Here is a 21861-nt window from a genome sequence, read left to right as displayed (position 1 = left end):
CAGATATATCAATTAGTTTACAATTACTCTATAAACTACATAAACACTGACAATTTTTGAAAATATTATTGAAGAGATTTTCACATGCATTAAGCTTCTACTTTAAATAGGGCCTTTTCATGAGACAAAAACAAATACCCCATCTTCACTGAACATATGTTACTCTCTGCAAGTGATACTTCAGGAATTGGTAGTGTTTCATGGTCATTATTAGGAATATCAAAGAACTAATTATCAAAAACCCTTGATTATTTAAATTCCATAATTCCATATCCTAGAGCTTTAACGCTATACATATGTATGTATATGGTTCCCAGCCAGAGAAAACTGGAGATACAGAACCCATCACAGACCCCATTTTAGATTTTAGATATGGTTCTATGATGCATCTTTGATGTACCTTATTTCTGATAGAGATAAGAGAAGCTAAAGATTTGTTGTTGGATTCATTCATTTAATAAAGTCAGATCAATGTAAGCTTGCTTCCTTTAATTCTGTATACTGGGATCATGACATTTATTTAATTTGAAGTGTCCTGATAATCTATCTCTAAACTGCGATTAGATTCATATTCAAATAATTTTCAATTCAACATACCTAAGCAAGTTCCATTAAAACCGTTGCCTCTAAATAAAAATGTTTGTCAGTCAAACCATAAATCGCCAATTCCTTTTCTCTCAGACTTCATGTTGTGCGAGAATTCCAGCATATATACTCCAAAATGCACATTTTCTATGCCTAATCCAGACTTAACAACATCAGAAGCTCTGTAGATGGGATTTGAGACTCTGCATTTTCAGCCAGCCCATGCCAGCTGATTCCAATGCAGGAAGTCTCCAAACCACACTTTAAGAAAATGACTTTGATTCCAACTTGCAAGAAGGTAGAAGCAGCTGGTGGTATGCTTTCTCCCATTTTAAGTGTTAGAGCTGCTTTATTTTTAGAATTTCCTCTATTTCCCATTATAGAGCTTTGAGGCAGCTGTAGAAACACACACACACACGCACACACACACATATTTAGTGTTACAGTCTACAGTGCTCTTAGATATATTATCTTGTCTATATAGCTCCTCCTACATCATCAGACATATGCCTAACAGAACAGATGGGTCCTGTGGTACTTATGAAGAACCATCAAATCCCATAGCTTTGGGGATTAAAACTACAGTGCCTTTTTATGAAAGAAACAAAGGTTGAACCTCAACTAGGTGGTAGGATATTGGGATAGGGGAGAAAGGTGACACAGAGCTTAACTGGAATAACAGTTATTCAATTACCCTTGCTTGTATTTTATTCATTTACTTTAAGGCCATTTAACCATATTTGGTTTTGTTAATTATGCTGCATATAAGATGTTAATAATAATCTTATGCAATTCCACAATTATAATTAATACAATTTCGAATGCATATAAAATTCTATTCTACTTTTTATTTTAAAACCATAGAACAAGGTATCATAGATAATAATTAATAGTGCTAGTATCATAGATACTAATTAATAATGCTTACAGGTAAATATCTCTTGGTTTTTTCCTTTCTTATATTGGATAACCTTAGATGAAATGTTTTTTATCAGTTTTTAGCAGTACAAAGAAATAGTACAAATGGGCAAATGAACCTATTCTATTGAATATACATGCACTCACACACACACACACACACACACACACACACACACACCTCTGTTTCCTTTAAAATTTTCTCTATCAAAAGCCATTGACCAAGTAGAAGAGAAGACTGATGGAACAACAGAAATTTCATTATTCAAAGAGCCCATAGTCTGACTTCTTAAGTGAGGAAATTCTGCAAGGAACATATTTGTAAAACAATGATGCTTTCATAGTTCCAAGTTCCCATTGTTCAACAGCAGTGAATGCTACAAAATGTCTATTGCTTATGTTTAGTGTCCCATTTCACTACAAAACAGTGAATATCCTAATATGAATTATACTTTAAAATTTAACGCACATCAGCTACAAAAGCCTCCCTCATTGCGATGAAGAGCGAGAACTTGACACCGTGAACGTAGAGAAGGCAAAGCCAGGAAGTGTAGGAACATTTGCAGGAGGATGAACTTCACAGTATATATATTTAAAGGTAAGTTTCGGTGATGATCCTCTGTCACTTTAAGTGAAGGGAAAATAGAGTTTTAAAGAAATTATCAAACTTACTTTTCAATAAATGAGAGAAAATTTTTTACCACTGAGTGTCCAGTATTTGTGTGCTATCAAAACTTCTCTAGCTAAGCTCTTTAGCTAATAGGAGATGTTTCTTAAGAAGCGAAATGTGCACATGTTACTTTCCTTGCTTAGAGTGGTCAGTGTATAGAGTTCATGGCATGGATCCACTATTCTTCAGGTACGCCTAGGCTCACTTTAGCTTATGGGAAACATTTTTTCTGGAACAGAAGTGAAAATAATGCTTTGAATCCATTTCAGCAATTTTAAATGCTTGGCTTGTGCAGATACGGACATCGAATTGATGACATTGTTGTGATATTGTGTAGGTCTGTCACAAAAATAGAAGAATGCAGTGAATTGGAAAACCCTACTTCCCAAATACACATATTTTGCATATATTTGGCTATACTGAAAAAAATAATGAAAAAAAGGCTGCTAAGGTTAGACTTCATTCTACATGATGCCAAATGCAAAGGAAAACTGGCACTCAATGGAAAATAGAGAAACTGGAATTTGGGGTCAAAATCTGACATTTACAGGATTAGGGCATATAACCTTTGTAAATTGTTTCTTCATGTCTTGAGGTAGAATACTTTATACAATTAATTATATATAACCAGATTATTATAAGGATACAGTGAAAATTATTAGGAAAGCCCTTCAAAACCAACACAGTGCTGCGGAAAGGCAATTTAATTGGTACAGAATATCCTACGGTGATTCCTGGAAATGTTAAGGCAGTCATTTTTAAAAAGCACTCCGTGATCAAATAAGTTTGAATATCTCCAAATAAAACAAATCTCTCTCCTACTGGATTCTTAAGGATCCTATGCTAAGATTCATCTGAATCAGTAACAGAGAAGAGGATATAGGCTTTACTAAATATATTTCAGTACAGAATCTTTTTTTTAAAGAGCCTATGGAAGCAGTGTTTTCAGTGTACGTGTTGGGAAATGCTCATAAAAGTTATCATTTGGTGAGAAAGGGAACTTAATTTGTTTTAGAGTACTGCATGTTTAGGATGAAAGAGTGATGATATATGTTATCCTCATTTTATCAATTCATAATCACACTGAGGAAGAGAGGACCTTTTGGAAACTCTGAGTCTGTAGTCAGGAGGACTGAATTCTGGTAGTAGAACTATCTGAAGAAAAGGAGTATCTGGAAAAATAAAACTTTTGAGTGTCAGAACCAGGAACCAAGAAAGCTAAGACTGAAGTCAGTTGTGGCCACAAGCTGAACCCAGAGAAGCCAACAGCCTAGGGAGCACTTAGTGGCCCTTTGAGAGCCAGGCTGGGCTGAACCTTCCACAGGGATGAGGGTGGATCATAAACAGGCCATCAACTCTGAGAGGGCAGAGCTGGAAACAAAGCACAGAGTAGATAAACCAAATGACAAGGACATAGGAGGCTTAGGTGAGAGGAGGGGAATCAGACACACCAGGACTTGAAGGACATAGACGTCAGGTCAAAGTGAGAGAACAGCATCTCGACATCTTGACAGACCTTGGGCAAGGGGCCTAGGGGGTGAGTCAACAAATCGAAACTCTAGTTGGCCTTGGTACTAAGACCACAATCTATCCTAGCCAAGAAACATACCTATTTTTCTCTGAAATACATTCTACTTCCAGAATGTAATTAATTCGAAGCAGTAGGCAGGTATGTCCTTATACACACCTTAAAATATCTCAGAGAAGATTCTAACCAGAGGCTAATATGGAAACAGGCATGGTTAGGCGGACCTACTCTTCCCAGGAGACAGACTCTGCCAGTGAACTACAGTAGCAGCATGAAACAAAGACATTAGAGATTTAAAAGTCACTTCACAGAGGCATGTTTTCCCCACAGAAATGTGAGTTTAATGTGAAAAGAAAATGAATGTGGTATTTGCTATAAATAAATTTATTTTATGTTGACATTAGCTAGCGAATAAATACTTCATAAATGAGAGACATCTTAATCATGAATGTAAATGAAAATCAGATGACCTACTCATCATAGCACCGTTGGTTTTGAAAAAAAATTACAGGTCTTTAGGATAAACCAAAGCAACTGGAGCAGGTGAGTGTAATTGTGATCAGCAGTCTCGAAAAGAGCAGCATTCTCGAAAATGTAGGGTGTGTACAACGACATGCCACCAAGCTGTAGGAAAAATTAGAATTTCTGTCCTATTTCATACTAGTTTTATCCTAAATCAAACAAATAGGAATCACATTTTAAAAAAATTTAATGTGTGCCTCTGTGTGTGTGTGTGTGTGTGTGTGTGCGTGTACGTGTGTATTCAATGGTCAGCAACACTAAATAAAATTTTTACAGTGTGGAGCCACAAATTTAAAGGGCAAGCTAGGTGCACAGAAATACCAGGAGCTCTCCTTCAAGACAAGGTAAGTGGCCAGGGCTATGTACTGGGCTCTGAAAGGGTTTCCTTATCCAACAAATATCCCCTGGGAAAAGGAGTCACCTTACTCATTGAACACTCTATAAAATATTGTGTTAAAAGTAGGTACATGAGCTTCCTGGCATGTTTCAAGTTCCCCTTCTATTGCTGGCTGGCCCTGCAATCTTCAGCGAGCCTCTGACTCCCTGTGGCCTCATTATAAAACAGACATAACTTAGTCACTGAGAGAGTTCCTTTAAAGGCAAAACAAGATCACTGATTAGAGGAGATTCTCATTTTATTTGGAAGCCTTCACAAATGCTTGTCTTATTTGAATCAGTATTCCCAGGTTCTAAATTTTACTCACTGGCATATCCTCAGCTCGTATTTTTAGAGGAGAATTGTTACTATTCTTAAAACCATATCTTGTTAACAAAAGATAACGAATATGTCACAAAATACATTTGCACACAAAGGAATCAGAAGTCATTTAATTCTGATTATCACAAAAACACGAATGGGCCTGCTGTGCACACACCATTCTTATAAGTCCTGCTGTTCAGCTTTTCAATGGTCTGAAATACTTCTAAGCTGAAGCATCCAATTCCCCCCATTTCTGTTTATTGGTTCCAGGCTGTTGGATCATGACAATTAGGGCGTCAGTAATCATACATGCAGGCAGACACAGTGCCAAACAATCCTGCAGTTCCTTGCACCTGGCATTGTGCTTTGCGATAGTACGTGTCTCAAAAATATTTATGCAAAATTTTAAATTATGAAGCCACTTAAAATAATCTCTGAACCACAAAGCTTTCCTCCAATTTCTATGTACCATAGAGGCTTGCTTCCAAAATTGCACCCTGCACTTTATCTAATGTACACTTTACAAGCTATTGTTTTGTACATTTTTCATAACTTGCTATAGGTCAATGCTAGTGTATTAGTGCTTCATAATGGCTTAATATGTCTCATTGCTTTGTCTCATTTGTCCTAGGGGATTCTTATTTTTTTAAGCTGTTTATAGAGAGATATACACTAACCCACAGAAATGACACAAAGTTAGAACAGGTGGAAAGGTGGGGGAATATTTTAGGTATTAAGTAGATAATCTCTGTATAATATATAAGTTAATTTTTTAAAGAGTTATTTTAAGGTTATACAGTTATATCTGCAACACTAAGTAAATCATATGATATCTTTCTGCAACCTTCATCAGAAATTACCTGGCGGTCCTGATAATTTTCTGATTACTTTGGACGTGGTCAACCATTATGTAAGATACTAGAATCTTAGTTGTCTGAGAGTTTTTAAAAGGAAGGTTGCCTGGGCAGTTATCTTTTTAAAAATATACACGTTTAATTTTATTTATTTAATTTATTTATTTTTTATTTTTTATTTATTTATTTATTTTTAAGATTTTATTTATTTATTCGACAGAGATAGAGACAGCCAGTGAGAGAGGGAACACAAGCAGGGGGAGTGGGAGAGGAAGAAGCAGGCTCATAGCGGAAGAGCCTGATGTGGGGCTCGATCCCATAACGCCGGGATCACGCCCTGAGCCGAAGGCAGACGCTTAACCGCTATGCCACCCAGGCGCCCCTATTTATTTAATTTTTTTAAAGTAAGCTTTACATCCAATGTGGGGCCCAAACCTACAACCCCGAGATCAAAAGCTGCATGTTCTATGGACTGAGTCAGCCAGGCACCCCTATAATACTCACATTTTAGATGAACAAGAGAAAAAACTGAGTTTTAGAACACTGATATGATCTGTCAGCCCTAAAAAACAGATTTTTGGACTTCAAACTATGCACCCAGTGTACTAGATTGAGTCTGGCTGTACTTCCCTTCGCCTTCTAAGTTCTGGCTATAAAAATACACTACTCAATTTTTTTTTTTTTTTTGCTCATTAAAAGTTTTTTTCCCTAATTGGATGGCAGAGATTCCCTTTGATATTGTAAACTTACAGAAAATTGAAAGATGATTTATAGTCTAAACAAAGTATGGACATCTTTGACTCATTTCAGAAACTCCAAAATATACTAACTTTATGAAAGATGGAAGCTGTTTCACAGTCGTACATAAATTGTTTCATTACTTGATCTCTTTCAGATCTGCTTTATAACTGAACCCTTCATGTGGACTTATGGGTTAGTATATATGAGACTGTGGAAGAGTGAAATGGAAATTAGAATATTTCTTCATATTGCCAAATGTTTTCCAGGGGCCTAAAGGTCCCTTGATCCTTTCCTTCAGCTTCTCTGTAAATAAATTGTCCAAAGGGCAAGAGAAGTTAATGGCTTTAAAGAAGTTATGAATTTTATGGCTAGGATACCCTCTTTAAAAAATCTGAAACAGACTGAATTACATAAGGTTTATTTAATTTGAAAACTTAAATTCAATTGCTTTCTTACACATTTCCACAAAATTAGTATTGAAATGAAGCTGTGTAGGGTTAGCTGCAATTTTGACAAAGGTCAACACTAAAGTGCGCCGTCTAACGACTCTATTAATTCTACTGATTTGGTTGAAATACTATGCAGATTACCTTAAATTAGAAAATGTCTCATGAAATAGACCAAGAGGTCATTTCCTAGGTGATCTGGTGACATTTTCCCTCCTATTAGTCATTTATATTAAGCTACCCTTCATGAAATCTGAAAAACTTTTAACCAGACTCAGTTACGGATGGTGACTTATCCATGTTCTATAGTTACCACCAATAAGGCAATGAATTCATGCACGATAGATTCACTATAAGAGAATTTATGTCTTATTTTAAAAAGTATTTTTAATCAATCCAAGTTAAATCTTAGAGTGCTCCTTGTACAGCTGCATCTACTAGACAAAAATATTTCTTCACAATTTATAAGATTATCATCAGTAATGCTCCTACCCGTTAGAATGTCATTAAACATCTCAATTTCATGCTGAATTTCAAGCAGTTTGTATAATCTGGGCATAAATAAGAAGGGAATTTACTCAATCTGTTGAAAACCCACTGAAAATGGTCATAAAAACACATAAACATCCTAGTAAAAATATGATTTCAGTAGAGAACATTGCCAAATGACATAATGTGCATTTAAAGCTATTAATATTATTATTACTACTCGCAGGTAAAGATCGGAAAAATCTGCCACTACCTAGATAAAAAATTTGAAATTTTTTGTTTGCTAATGCAAATTTATGTAATTTATCAACACTGCTCACAGTTTGCAACTGAGTGGTAGTATATTACTTTACATTTCATCATTTTATTGGATAATCCCTTTTGGAAGAAGAATATGGACACATATCTTCATTGTTAGTTATGACTGGTGGCATCGGATTATGCTCTCCTGAGATTATATAAATCACCACAAAGGGAAAAAAAAGGGAGCTACCCATTGCTGGAAACCTACTATGTGCTTCCTTAGTTCTGTCATTTGTCTAATTGAATCCACCTTAAAATACGACAAAACTTCTGGGTCCTTTGTTTAGAAACTAACCACAGAAGATAATTGTCTGATCCCAAAGAATCTCAGTGAGCTAAATGTCATTTTATTTTTATAACAGGGATTAAAATTTAATCCAACCATGTGTTAGGAATGTCCAACTATGAGTCAGGAATGATTGGCTTACGAGGTTTCAGTTTAGGTGTAGGAAAGATTTTTTGAAAGGCAGAAACTGCAATTTAACCTTCAGAGGCTTTTGGAAAACACTGGTAGGGCTTCAAAGTTTTAGAGAACATCAAACATTTTTGCCACGTTCTATAGGAATAGCATAATGATTTCACGATAAACAGCAGATCAAGGACGTTAATCAGTTTGGTAAGATCACTTCTAAAAAATAACACAAGAACATTTGCTTGAGAAGCATCTGAGATTTTGACCATATTATAGAAGAAACTGGAAGAAACCTTAGAGTAATAATAAGAATAAAATGCTAAAGTGGTATTTGAATACGTAAGAATTCTTTTAAAAGAATATCTTAAAGAATTCCTTAAAATACATAACGACTGGGCAAAAGGGCATTTGGGAAGGTTTCTTTTATAGCAACTATTTCCAGATATTATCCAAATAGGTTTTGGAAAAACCTATTAAACTGAAATAAAACTCTCATCATTAGAGGGTGATATGTATAGCTGATGAATAAAAGAAATTTCTTAAAAATCCATTAGCAGGAGATTGTTAATGAAAGAAGGGAATCTTAAATGACAGACATGGTTTTTCTTCTGAAGAGCTATTTCTCAGAACCGATGCATCTTGGTTAAAAACACAGCTAAAACTTACAAATTCAGAAGTCTCAAACAAGGATAAAAACTAACTCGACATCAATAATTCAAAAACAAAATCACCCTATACATTTTCTGTAAAAATGTTAATCTTATTTTCAACAAAGATACTAACAAGCCTAACAAGGTACAGTTGAACAGATTATATTCTCTTGAGAAGACACTAAAAATAGTCACAATTCTGAGCATTTTCTTACATTATGTCAAAAAAGAAAAAATAAATGTAAGAAAACATGTCAATTTACCTTGCCTTGGAGATTCTGAGTATGTTTTGACACAACAAAAAATAGACATATACTGGAAGAACTGGTCCTTGAATTGACAGAAAATCTGTCACCAACAGAATGAATCAATTTCAGCATGCAAGTGACTTTAAGAAGACAGTTGAAAAGCCATCTTAAAAAAAGTGATGGATGGAGGTTTGGATTAAAGATTACACACTGATTCATGTAAAAAAAATGTTTGTTTTATTTTATATTTCTAAAGATATTTGCCATTGGCAATCCTTTCATGTGGATATCCTGGAGTCTACTAGCCTATCTGAGCTACTTACAGGGTATAAAATATTTTGTCTTATTCCACATGGCATTATGACTCAAAAATAATATTAGCTAAATCCAGTTAATCTGAGGTATGACTAGAATATTTCCAATTAAAAAACTTATACAGCAACAAAGAACCAGTTTAACTTTGCCATCCAAGTCTAATAAATGGGAAAAGTTTTTCTATGTTTTCTTCAAATTAAGAACTTGAAAACTTCATAAAGTCATGTATTATGAAAATTTAGTTCCTGTGTTATAAAGACTAGATCTTTAACATATTTTATTTTTTTAGGATTTATTTATTTATTTTAGAGACAGAGAGAGAGAGACAGCGCATGCACGCAAGAGTGGGGAAGGGGTAGATGGGGACAATCTCAAGCAGACTCGCCAACGAGCTAGGAGCCTGACACAGGCTCCATCCCACAACCCACAAGATCATGACCTGAGTGGAAGCCAGGAGTCGAATGCTTAACCCACTGAGCCACCCAGGAGCCCCTAACATGAGATTTTAGATTTCTATTTCAATTTTTTTTTAAAGATTTTATTTATTTATTGGACAGAGAGGGACACAGTGTGAGAGAGAACGTCAGCAGGGGGAGTGGGAGAGGCAGAAGCAGGCTTCCCGCTGATTAGGGAGCCTGATGCGGGGCTCGATCCCAGGACCCCGGGATCATGACCTGAGCCGAAGGCAGATGCTTAACAACTGAGCCACCTAGGTGCCCTTTAGTTTTCTATTTCAAATATTATTTTATAATTTGAGGATATTACCAGTTGGGGACCAGAATGATACGCCATCTAGGCCCAAATCAATAACTTGAACTACACTTTGAACTATTCATTTATCCACTTATTCATTCATTCAACAAATGAATGCCCACCATGTGTCAGGTGTTGTAACAGGTATTCAGTTAGGGACTGTACAACGAGTTGAGAAAGTCACAAAAGACAAATGCGGTTTTCCCCCTCCTGGAGCAAGCAATCCAATCTGAGAACACAATTTCCAATACAGCGTGATAACGGACAGTGAGAGAACTACCGAGGACACAGTAGTACTCGGGGAGAGCTGCGTACTACTGTGTGGTAAAACAAAACGGGAGTAGTAGCAAAGCCTTCCCAGAGGAAAGTACAACCAAACTGCAGCTGAGGACGTCAGCCACACAAGGCAGGGGGTGCTAAGGGTAGAGGTGCTCTTTCTATTCTTTTCCACCAGGAGGAGGACATTTATAAAGGCACTGAAAGAGAGAACATTTGGTTTGAGAAAGTGAGGCACATTTAGAAGAGTGTGGTAAGAGATGAAACGGGGCCAACTCCTGCGAAAACTTCGAGGCTATATTAAGAAATCTGCACTTTATTCTGAGGCTGATAGGGAGCAATTGAAGGGTTTTAGAAAGGGAGTAAGAGAATCATACTTGCATTTTAGGGGGAAAAAAAACCCCACACTGGGTACAATTTGGGAAATGGATTTTTAGAGAGTGAGACCAGAAACAGGAAAGCTGGTGAGGAGGCTTCTGCTAAACCCAGGTGAGGGGGTGGTAGCCTAGATCAGGGAGGTGGCAGAAGGGATGGTGAGAAAGGAAATATACTGCGTGAGTGTGTGTGTGTGTGTGTGTGTGTGTGTGTGTGTATACATATACACCCTTCCCTCAAAAAGCTCATAAAACATTAAAAGGAGAAAAACACACAGAATTATCCTTAATGCATCATAGTAATGAAAGAGCTCAATAAAGCTCCAGATCAATAGAGATCCAGATAGAATGTTAGAGGAAAGTAAAGAGAAAAGTGACAATTTCTACTGAGAAGACTGGACATTTCAGGTGACTTAGAACAGACTCAGGTGGCAAATCTGGTTCCATGAGAGGTAACGTTTGTTGCTATTATAATTGTTTTTTGTGAGCTTCAGAAATGTAATGAATTACCACAGGTTTGAAACTCAGGGATACTGCATAAAAGTCAATAACAGAACTCATATCTTTCAAATAAAATGACCTCATTATGGAATTAAGCTGCCTTACTTTTCTTTGCCACAGAAGACATTAACAAATTTGTGCATACTTAAAAGTACTCCACAATAAATGCATTTCAAGAAGATTGTTTTTAAAAAGCACTGACTATAACGGCACTTCATTTGCAAATGATAAATAGACTCTGCAGTGTCTATGCTTTCCTTCTCTAAGAAAGCTCTCTTATGAGAATGTAATCAAATTGCTCCATTGCTTAGCAACCACAGGTAAAGAGCTAAGAAGTCAGGAGTCATGATTCTGTGGGAACAATCTGCAGGTCAATAGCATGATTTCAGGGCGGTCCGGAATCCTGCTGTGGCACTTTCAAACCAATACCCGTCGGAAGCATTAGAATAGGTGAGAGTTAAAATGCAAATGTTCTCATAATCACTTGAATTGACCTATATATATATATTGTGATCTGGTACAATCTGGGGCATCAGTCTGACAGGAGCACCTATAAATCACCATCACAGTAAAAACAGCACATGGATATGGCTTCATAAGGAATTTTCGTTTTATCAATTGTAGGTAAGCCAAAGAGGAAGGTACACGTAAATTAGAATGAAGGCAAGGACTCTGACATTCACCAACAGGAAATCTCTTAAGGAAGAGGAGCAGGTGCTGGTGGAACAGTTTTTGAAAATCTTACCTGCAACCACTGTGACTGGTCATTGTGGCCCGATGTCCAGGCATTCACTTTGCCCTGTTTGTCCAGCCGAGCTTTCCTTGGTTCCCAAGTGAACATGTCCATGTTGAGAGTCCTGAAGATGCTTGAGGCAGTGATCTGATAGTCTTGTATATGTCCTGATTTCATCCCCAGAGGCTCTGAACAGCCTGCAAGAAAATGAGAAGGGCTCCATGAGAAAAATAATTTATTACCCTGGAAGTTTTCTACGTTCATTTTGGATAGGCAAAAGAAGATTAAGCATAATGATATTCATTTCCCCAAAGAGAAAGCATCTAAATTCAAAAAAGGCTATAATCAGAAATAAATCTGGAACAAAATCGAAAAACAAGATAGCCAATTCAGGCTATTTTGTCTGAATATATTTTGGAAAAATTGAAAACAAGGCAGACAATTCAAGCTACTTTTCTGTGATAGATGATTTTGCAAAATGAAAACAAGGCTGAAATGCTCTCTCCTGTCTCATTACTGATAGCCTTATGACTACTCCCTGGTTTTCAAGTTTCATTGTGTCTTTAAAAAAGAACATTTTCTCACAAAGTATATTTGCTTTTCTTTTATTTGCTTCCATAATATTACAAATGAAAATTCCCTCAGTACAAAGTTATTTTCACAAACCGCTCCAATGGTGTATTTCCAACTGGACAGTATTTTGTTTTCTGAGAGATGTCTGCTAATCTTTATCACGGATTCTTATAGCACCAACATGGCTTCTGGACGTTGAGGAAGCTTATATTTACTCAATGTGTACCGTGTGCCAGGCACTGAGCAACTATAGGATTTAAAGTAATAGATAAGATAATAGAGGAAAATAAGGTAATTCTAGCAAAAATCATTACTGCACAAGCCTTCTTATAAAAACTTACATTTCGATCATATTCAATAACCTCTAGTACTGGGTATTTTTCAAAGATTTTCAAATCTGGCACATATATTTTCAGGTTTGTCATGGTATGAAATTTGGGTTTGTTTGTTAATGGGAAATTGTGTGCATATGTCCACACGTGCCTGTGTGCACGCACATGCACACACACACACACACACACAATTTCTCAAAGATACTTACACAGAATTTTCCAATCTTGAATTGCAACTGTGACAATATTCCATTCACAAAGCTCGTAACAGGAAGCATGATTCTATTATCATATTAATCAGTGGTTTTTTTTTATAATATTTTTTAAATTATATTATGTTAGTCACCATACAGTACATCCCTGGCTTTTGATGTAAAGTTCGATGATTCATTAGTTGCGTATAACACCCAGTGCACCCATGCAGTATGTGCCCTCCTTGCTACCCATCACCAGTCTATCCCATTCCCCCCTCCCCCTCCCCTCTGAAGCCCTCAGTTTGTTTCTCAGAGTCCATAGTCTCTCATGCTTCGTTCCCCCTTCTGATTACCCCCCCTTTCTTTATCCCTTTTTTCTCCTACCGATCTTCCTAGTTCTTATGGTTGAGACTTCCACAGGTACAATTGCTACATTTTTTGACCAAGGAACACACAATAGAGTTTGATCATCAAGAAAGCCAAGATGAAAAAAGGGGATTTCTCCAATGAAGGCCGTCTCCTAGTACTCTACTGGTTCCCCACTTACTCTCTCTGTGGCCTTTTACCCATTATTTAACCACTTTATGCCTCAGTTTCCTCATCTGTAAAATGGTGGTAATAATAGAAACTACCTCAAAAATGTTCTAAGAAATTCATTAAATAAAGTATTTAGAAACGGTCTGGCATATAGTTAGCATTCAGTATATGTTAGCTGTGCTTATTATTTCCATAAAGCTCATTCTGACACATAACAATGTTAAGTCCCCAGATCAGCAGATCAGTAAGCACTAAATAATGTAGTAACTGATTGTATTTTCTGAAACTAGGGCATTTTAAGTCCAGCCTCTAAGAGAGGGGGCTTAGAACTGTTCATAGATAAGTAATTCTTAACTACAATTAACTGCGTTTTGCTCTAGGCAATCCAGATCACTGCCTTCTTGAGGCATCTCCATGTTTTGCTTCACCTCCACCTTCTAGGAAATGCCTCTCCTATGCAAACATGGCCAAAACTGACACGGAGGGTTAGCCAATTGTGTGCCTTAGCACAAGTCTTGTTGGAATTCAGGTGTAGGACCTAGACCCTAAGTCTCAGGATAAAAATAGTTCAAATTTAAATATAACTTCTGGAGGAGAAAAATTGCATGACAAATCTCAAAGATTTTAGAAAATTTCAAAATCTTAATGACATGCTATTTATCTGCTGGCAGTTCTAAGATAACATGCATTGTCTGCATTATAGATTTCTGACTTTTCTATTATGACCACCAACGCCCCCCCCCCCCCCCCCACACACCCTGCCCTGACACTGGAATCTTTGTAAAACTGCTTGGCTTGCAGAAAGATACAAGGGAAAGGAAAGTTGTTTTTCTCCTTTTGTGATATAATATTTGAAGCTGGATGCCTTTACTTTGACCATTTCTGCTTAGTCATAGAATTCATATCATATCCTCTCTGTTGTCTAATATCTAGCCCAGGACAAGTGCTGAATAATTTGTTCAAATAATGGATAAATTAATGACTATTCCTTCTCTAATTACAGTCATGATTCATTTCATTCTAACCATCTTAAATCATACCTCTTTCAGAGAATTTAGGGGACTTTCTTTTTTTAAGTGTCTGGGAAAAGATTAGCTGTTGATCTTTTGAGCAGGCTGAGAGATCTTGTAACAGCTTATTGAATACAGTAAGGCAGGCTTGTGCTTACAGTGTTGCAGGGGATTGTGGGAAATCATTTGGCACATTATATTACTGTTTATTTCCAAGTGTTATAGCTAACTTCTCTGTCAATTTGCCTCGCACCATAAATTTTCCTTCTTATCCACATGATTTCATATGTGTAGATTAACACTTTTACTAGAACGGACAGCACCTGAACAAAATGAAGTATTAACAAAAAAACTGATTATTTCTAGAGTGAGGTGCCCTAGCTTTTAAAAGCATCCATTGAGAGAGTTTATCCTCTGCATGTAAGTTTGAAATCAATCTGTGAAATTGGAAGATGGGGTATGTCTTCTTTTTAAGAACATAAAATCTGTACAGTGTCAGGGGTAACTTCCTGTTAAACATGAAAGTAAAATATATTCATACCTTGGGGGTGTAACTGTGCCATGTAAGAGAGACTGACCCCCATGAATCAAGAGACTGGGAAATTGGTGAAGGCGATATTAAACAACTAAAAACCACAGGGCCTGGCTGCTTCTTGATTGCTTTATGATGAATGACTTAGGGATGACACTGGCCTGTGATGACAGAGTGACATGTAATATAAACACTGCACAGCAATGATTCTGTTGAGATTTCTGGCTGTCAATAAGCTGGTTCAAATTACCAAAATAAAGAAAACATCATTGTTAGGATAATTAATGGTACTAAAACCGCATGTTGGTTACTTTATAAACGATGCCCATATATAGTATGAAAATGTGATTCTTAAAATAGATTCACTCATCTGGCCAAATGTCTCTAATTCCTTTAAATGCAATGGGTTCACTTAAAGTTTGGCTGCTTTTAATAGTAACTTTTATTTGCTAAAAATCACTCTCTTTCTTGGCATCACAAATTAACCTAAGAAGGGAAACAGATATAAAGCATGCATTTTAAGGTCTGTGCAACCTCTTGAAATGAATAAAAAGCTCTCATTTGTCCATTTGGAAAGATGTGTCCTCCTATTTTTAATTAAATGGCATTATTGTAAGTCTGATAAAGTCTTTCATGCTAAAAAGTGGGGCACGCATGAATTTTTAGCTTTCTACAAAACAGTTGTTTGAACAAAATCTCAAGCCATAGTGGCAAAGATAGTTTTTTAAATGTTGATGCTAGAAATACAAGAACCACCACCAAAAATACAGCACAGTGAAATGCCTAGACAAGGTTTTGGTTTAGTTCAGAATCTAGCTATATTGAAATGGGACCGCTGTGCGATCCACACATTAAGTCTTCATCTTTATATCTAGTACTGATGCTCCTAGAAGACAAGAATTATTTAACTCAGACTCCTTCGATAGATTTATCTCTGAGCTGGAAAATCACTGTTTGTACAATAAGCAGGTTGCTAGATAAGAATGATCTCAGAATGAATTTATAGTAGCTATCACGGTTTTGAAGCATTGCCTCCCTGGGAGGAATGATAAATTTACATGTTTCATAAAACCTAAACAAAACAAAACCAAACCAAGTTCTCATGGTGGATGGACAAAGATAAAGCTTACTTTCCTATGCCATAAAGCCTAAACATAACTGCAAATTATGAGGTCAGGCATATTCCTGTTTTTACTGAACTTTTGTCACAAAGTGTAAATCATAGTTACTCCTAAAAACAAGACACATTTAGATTCGACAAAAGCTTCCAGTGAGAATTTGTTGTACTTTCTTTGAAATAAAACATAGTTTCTTCTACATTAATTCTATTCTGTAGCATGTTTTGGAACTTGTTTATCCTACTTTCGTGTGTGCGTGTGCATACACACACACACACACACACACACACACACACACACACATTTTCTCAATGAACCATGCCCTAGACCTTTTGTAGCAGAAATGAATGTCTATGAGTGTTAGCAAATGGCAAATTAGTAGTAGACTACATACAAACATGTGGTTTTTTTCTTCAAAGAAAATACAGAAATAGGTAATATGAGACTCACCTGATAGCTCACATCCAAGAAGTTCCATTCTCAAAGTGCAGTGTCTTCGACAAACTTGAGGATAGAGTCTTACATACTGAGCTTTTATCGGGGGTGTGAAAGAGTTAGCATAGGGCGTGTTGTTATCAACATTTCCACGAAACACCTGGGTAAAGAGATAGTATAGAGTTTAAAATTATTAACTGAAACAGCTTCTTTACCTATTTTCATATATTGACCCTATATCCTACCCAATGTAATGCTTCAAAAATTGGATTAAGTAATTTGGGCATCTGGAGAATTTAGGAAGCACCTTGTCCTTAGCAGTGAATATAAAACCTATAGATAAAATCCTAATTAAAGCTATAAACCACTGTGGTCTATGGCATAATCTATATTCTACTATGATGGTGTTGTCGATTTTAAGGTCTGTCCTTTAGAGCCAGGGGAGCGTTTCCTTTTGTTTTTGTTTTTTTTTTTTTTTTTTTTTTAGATATGGGCACCTTAAACCTTTCAACTTAATCTGGGTCCATCCGGTTCGTGCTACGTAGTATTTACAGGTATTTTGTTTTGTTTGTTTGTTTTTTGTAGGAACCAGTCTTCACTAGTACTTTCTGATCACTCGGTCTCTCTAATGCTATGATCAGACTTAACGAAGCTTCAGGGTCTGATTCCTCAAGATTACTTTCTTATCAGTCAGTCCCAGATCACTGATGAGAGAATCAAAGTCTTCATATATACCTCCAGTGAAAAACAGCATTTCCCTCTAAAAATTAAATGCAAAATGTGTTATTTTTAATTCTTTTAAAGCTCATTCATGTCTGTCTTTTCATATAATCTAGTCATCAGAAAACTTTGTTTACTTTTACTTAAGCAAGTATTTTAAAAATCTTTCATTAAATTTATTAGAGTTTAGTCTAAACCACTTGGTTTTAAATGGGATGAGTTGCAGTCCTGAAATTTTTAAGATTAAAACTTTTGAAGAAAATGTGATAAAAAATTGGGACTATCATATGAAAAGGCAAAGCAGACACTGAATATTATATTCATTTTCTCTAACATATTGTATCTGCTAATAACAAAATTGTTTTCTAATGTGAAATATACAAGCGCACATCGTTTCCATCACTTGGTATTTTTGTTAAAAATAATATTTTTTTCTTTAAAAACAATAATTTTGATATGTACTCATTTGGTTAAGGAGAGTGCTAATCTGTTAAAGCAATAACATGAAATTGAAAGCTATTTTTAAAAAATAAAAATGAATCGTCATATACAAGATTATGCTAACATTGCGATAAAGGTTTATACAACCCCCAATTAAAATCTGAGAAAATCTTAAATGGTAGCCACTGTACATTTATAACTTGGAAAAACTTCTTACACCCTACACCCTACTAGTCCAATTAAAAAAAAAAATCACAAATGTATTTGCAACAATATAAGGCTTCTGTTTAAGACTCAGTAACTATTTAGCAATCAATGATTATTAATGAGATTTTACTTTTACATTAAATATGCTAAGTCAGTCTTACCATGTCCTCATTGGTGCCTTTTACTTTGTACATCGTCCAAGTTTTTCCATCATTACTGTAGGCAATTTTGTAGGATTTTATGTACTCTGGACTTCCAATCCTTTTAGCTCCTTGAGTAATCACACCAGTAACTCTCATTTTTCTTTGTAAATTTATCTGAGGAGACAAGGCGTAATCAACGGTAATCTCACTGCTGTCAACATATTTCAACAATATTGACAATATTGATTTGGGGAATGGAACATTTCTATTTATTAGTATAGATTTAAAATAACACAAAACATATTAATGTTCCTGTATTTTTTCAGATGATTATTAAGTGTATGTCAAGTTTTAGCTTCAAAATCTTTCTCTAATGGAATACATTTCTTAAGTAAGCAATATTTGTGAACAAAGTTTGAAAAAGAAATTTGCTGCCAAAATATTAGTATGAAAAACATTTGGTTGGTTACAGTATGGAGGTATGACTATGACTTAGTAAACTAAAAAATGGGAATATTATCTTGTCAAAATTGCCTCAGTGACATTACTTCGAAACAGTAATGTCAACATAATTTTAATGTGTCTCAGGTTCTTTTGACTTTAACAAATTTCCATTTAAAATTAAACATGAAAATCATTCTGAGATCACTGAATACTAGAGTAAAAAAAGATAAAGGTAACAGTAATGACAAAAACAAACAAAAAACACACAAGTATCTTCAGTTGCTGGATCTTTATACTGTAGTCTCTGCTATGGGATATGGAGGGTTTTTCAACACATAGTTGCTTTTCTCTTCATTTCATTATATGGAGATTTTTAAAAAATTTTTTTTAAAGATTTTATTTATTTATTCGACAGAGATAGAGACAGCCAGTGAGAGAGGGAACACAAGCAGGGGGAGTGGGAGAGGAAGGAGCAGGCTCATAGCGGAGGAGCCTGATGTGGGGGTCGATCCCATAACGCCGGGATCACGCCCTGAGCCGAAGGCAGACGCTCAACCGCTGTGCCACCCAGGCACCCGTATATGGAGATTTTCTAACTGGTATTTTCTCTCCATATATTCTCTCTTTTCCAGATCACCTTCTAATAGTTTGCTGCAAGTAACAGTCATCTAACAAAATTTTAAACATTTTTTTCATAGTTAAGTAGGGAGCTCCTTCTGATACTCTATAAATAAATGCTATGAGGTAAAAAACATATTGTCTTCATATATGGCAAACATCAAAAATTGTTCTACTAGCAGGGCACCTCAGTGGCTCAGTCAGTTGAGCACTGGACTCTTGATTTTGGATGGGATCATGATCTCAAGCATAGTGGAATGGAGCCCCACAAAGGGCTCTGTGCTCAGTGGGGAATCTGCTTTTCTATCTCTCCCTTTGCCCCTCCTCCCACTTGCGTGGGTGTGCTCTCTCTCAAATAAATAAATAAATAAACCTTTAAAAAAATTGTTCCATTCACTTTAGAATGCCCTTACGATGTTTATAAAACCTTCAACTAAGTAGAAATGTACTGTCTCAGATGTTCTTGACAAGTTGCTATAGAGCTCCCTTCTCACCAGTTACAAATCAGAACAATTTTAATGGCTCATATTATCATATTAAGTTAATAATTCAGATACCATTTCCCAAAGAAAACGAGAAAAACTTCAGATTCATGCAAGTGACCAGAGTTTTTCACTTTGTGATGAGACTAAGAGTTAACATTTGTAGAGGACGTGCGTGAGGAAACAAGCTCCTCTATAAATCACTATATATATAGCACATATAAACTATGTTAAATATATATTCATGTTACATATTCAAAAAGTTAAAAATCAGAACTAAGAAAGCAATCCTTAAAACCTTTCCACCCCTATACAATCAGTGTGACTTACTAAAGGCCTAAAATGTTTTATTTCCCTGGATTTATAGATTTTAAATGTGTTAAGTGTGTTATGCACAATCCTGAATCCTTCTTGGAGCAAATGTTCTTTTAGGCTTTGGAAAAATTGCCAACAGGGCAAGGTCTACCTTCCTCTTCACCGTGAGTTTCCCAGTGTCATCTTCCCTCACAGAACGTCATGAGGATCCTTCCCACTCAATGTTCATAAGGCAGTTCTCTTGGGAAAAGGCAGTCTTGACTCATGTATAAAGAAGACCTGTAATTCTGATGAGTAAAGAAGTGGGGTGGGGTAGTCCCCAGCCTCTGACTGGGGAACATACCCCTCTTTCATTCTCGTAATGTGGACTTACAAACAATATTTTGTTGTTAAATTCTGGGTCTTTGGTCCCTTTTCTTCTGCAACAACACTAAATAAGTTGACTCGGCTGTCCAGTTCTACTTTTCTCATTTTAATACTCTGACATCAACATTTCTGACATGAATACATTTTATGTTCTTCTTGTTTGGAGGCTCAAATAAAAAAATGTCCTCCATGAAGGTAATTTTACCTATTGCTCTTAACATTGATCTCAACTAGTTCTCTAAAGATTGATTTTGGAATTTTAACTGTGAGTTTAGAATAGGTAACCTCCAAAAGATATTTATTATTTCAATATGTTAGGTAAATTAGCACCTTGCGATGGAAGAACAATATTTTTCCAGTATCTTACATAGGATCTTCTTTTTCTTCTTTTAGTCTGAGACTCTTCATAGTCTAAACCATTTTAATATATACAACACAAATAGTGGACACTTTGAATCATGTTTCCTCCCATTTTGGTAGCCAAATTCCACCTTTGATATTGTTGAACATTCCTTTTCAATTATTTTCTATCTTGTTTCAATTATCTTGTTTATACCTCTTATAGACAGCCAAATTATCTCTGCTCGAGTTTTGGCTGATGAGCTGTAGACTCATTTTCTAAAGCTTAAATTGTGGAAGTATAACAATCAGAAAATAAAAATTTGAGTACATGTTTCCCTCTAAATAATTTGAAACGATGTTTTAAGAGATTCCTATTTATTCTAATATTTATAGGCTCTGAGAGTATATCTCAGGGAGAGGAATTACAGATAATAAGGCAGCACCCAACTTGGGTTGTATCTACTTTTAGTTGGTATTTGTAATTAAATATCAGGGCTGTCTTCATTAAATAAAAAATTTATAGAGCACAGGTTCTGGGATTATTAACACTTACTAGATTTTAGACTTTTGAATTCTCATATACCTAGCACTCTTAAACTCGGGTAATAAGATATTCAATATAAAATGGCTAAGATTTCACTCTCATGGTCACACTCCAGTTTAATACCGGGAATCGGTATTGCTGTGAGAAATAAACTGAGCCTTGGAAGAAAGCTATGGCATGCTTTTAGAAACATCTCCACCATAGGACTTGTTGCAAGTAATCCCCTTTCATACATTCCAACATTATGTTACAATCTCTTTGTAAAATGACACTGACTCAAAGGAGATTTGCCTTTTATTCTGCTTATTCTGCCTGTATGAACCACTCCAGACACTATGTTAAAGGTCTACCAGAGATTGCACCAGAAATTCCAAAATTACTCCCTGAACTTGACAGATATTCAAATATACAATGAATTATTTTCATTTATTTATCTGGTTTCATAGAAATTATTATTCTACTGGGAGGGTAGGTAGATTGTATGGTCTTA

At 35.8% G+C, this 21861-nt stretch overlaps 1 protein-coding gene across 2 annotated transcripts in view; it reads right to left on the bottom strand.

Annotated features, from left to right (window-relative positions):
- The window catches only part of EDIL3 (EGF like and discoidin domains 3), a 398372-nt gene that overhangs the window by 84442 nt on the left and 292069 nt on the right, over window positions 1–21861 (bottom strand). For both annotated transcript variants that reach the window (XM_045796322.2, XM_045796323.2), the window contains 3 exons: window positions 18279–18434; window positions 16765–16909; window positions 12031–12215 (listed from right to left, as the gene is read on the bottom strand). In XM_045796322.2, the coding sequence (XP_045652278.2) occupies window positions 12031–12215; window positions 16765–16909; window positions 18279–18434 (486 nt within the window). The remainder of the gene's footprint in view (window positions 1–12030; window positions 12216–16764; window positions 16910–18278; window positions 18435–21861) is intronic.

The sequence above is a fragment of the Ursus americanus genome, chromosome 5 (genome assembly GCF_024610735.1).
Source record: "Ursus americanus isolate L20-20 chromosome 5, mUrsAme1.1.p, whole genome shotgun sequence".
In the NCBI taxonomy this organism is placed as follows: Eukaryota; Metazoa; Chordata; class Mammalia; order Carnivora; family Ursidae; genus Ursus; species Ursus americanus.
The sequence above is the reverse complement of the archived record's forward strand: the minus strand, read 5'-3'. Positions and strand labels throughout refer to the sequence as shown.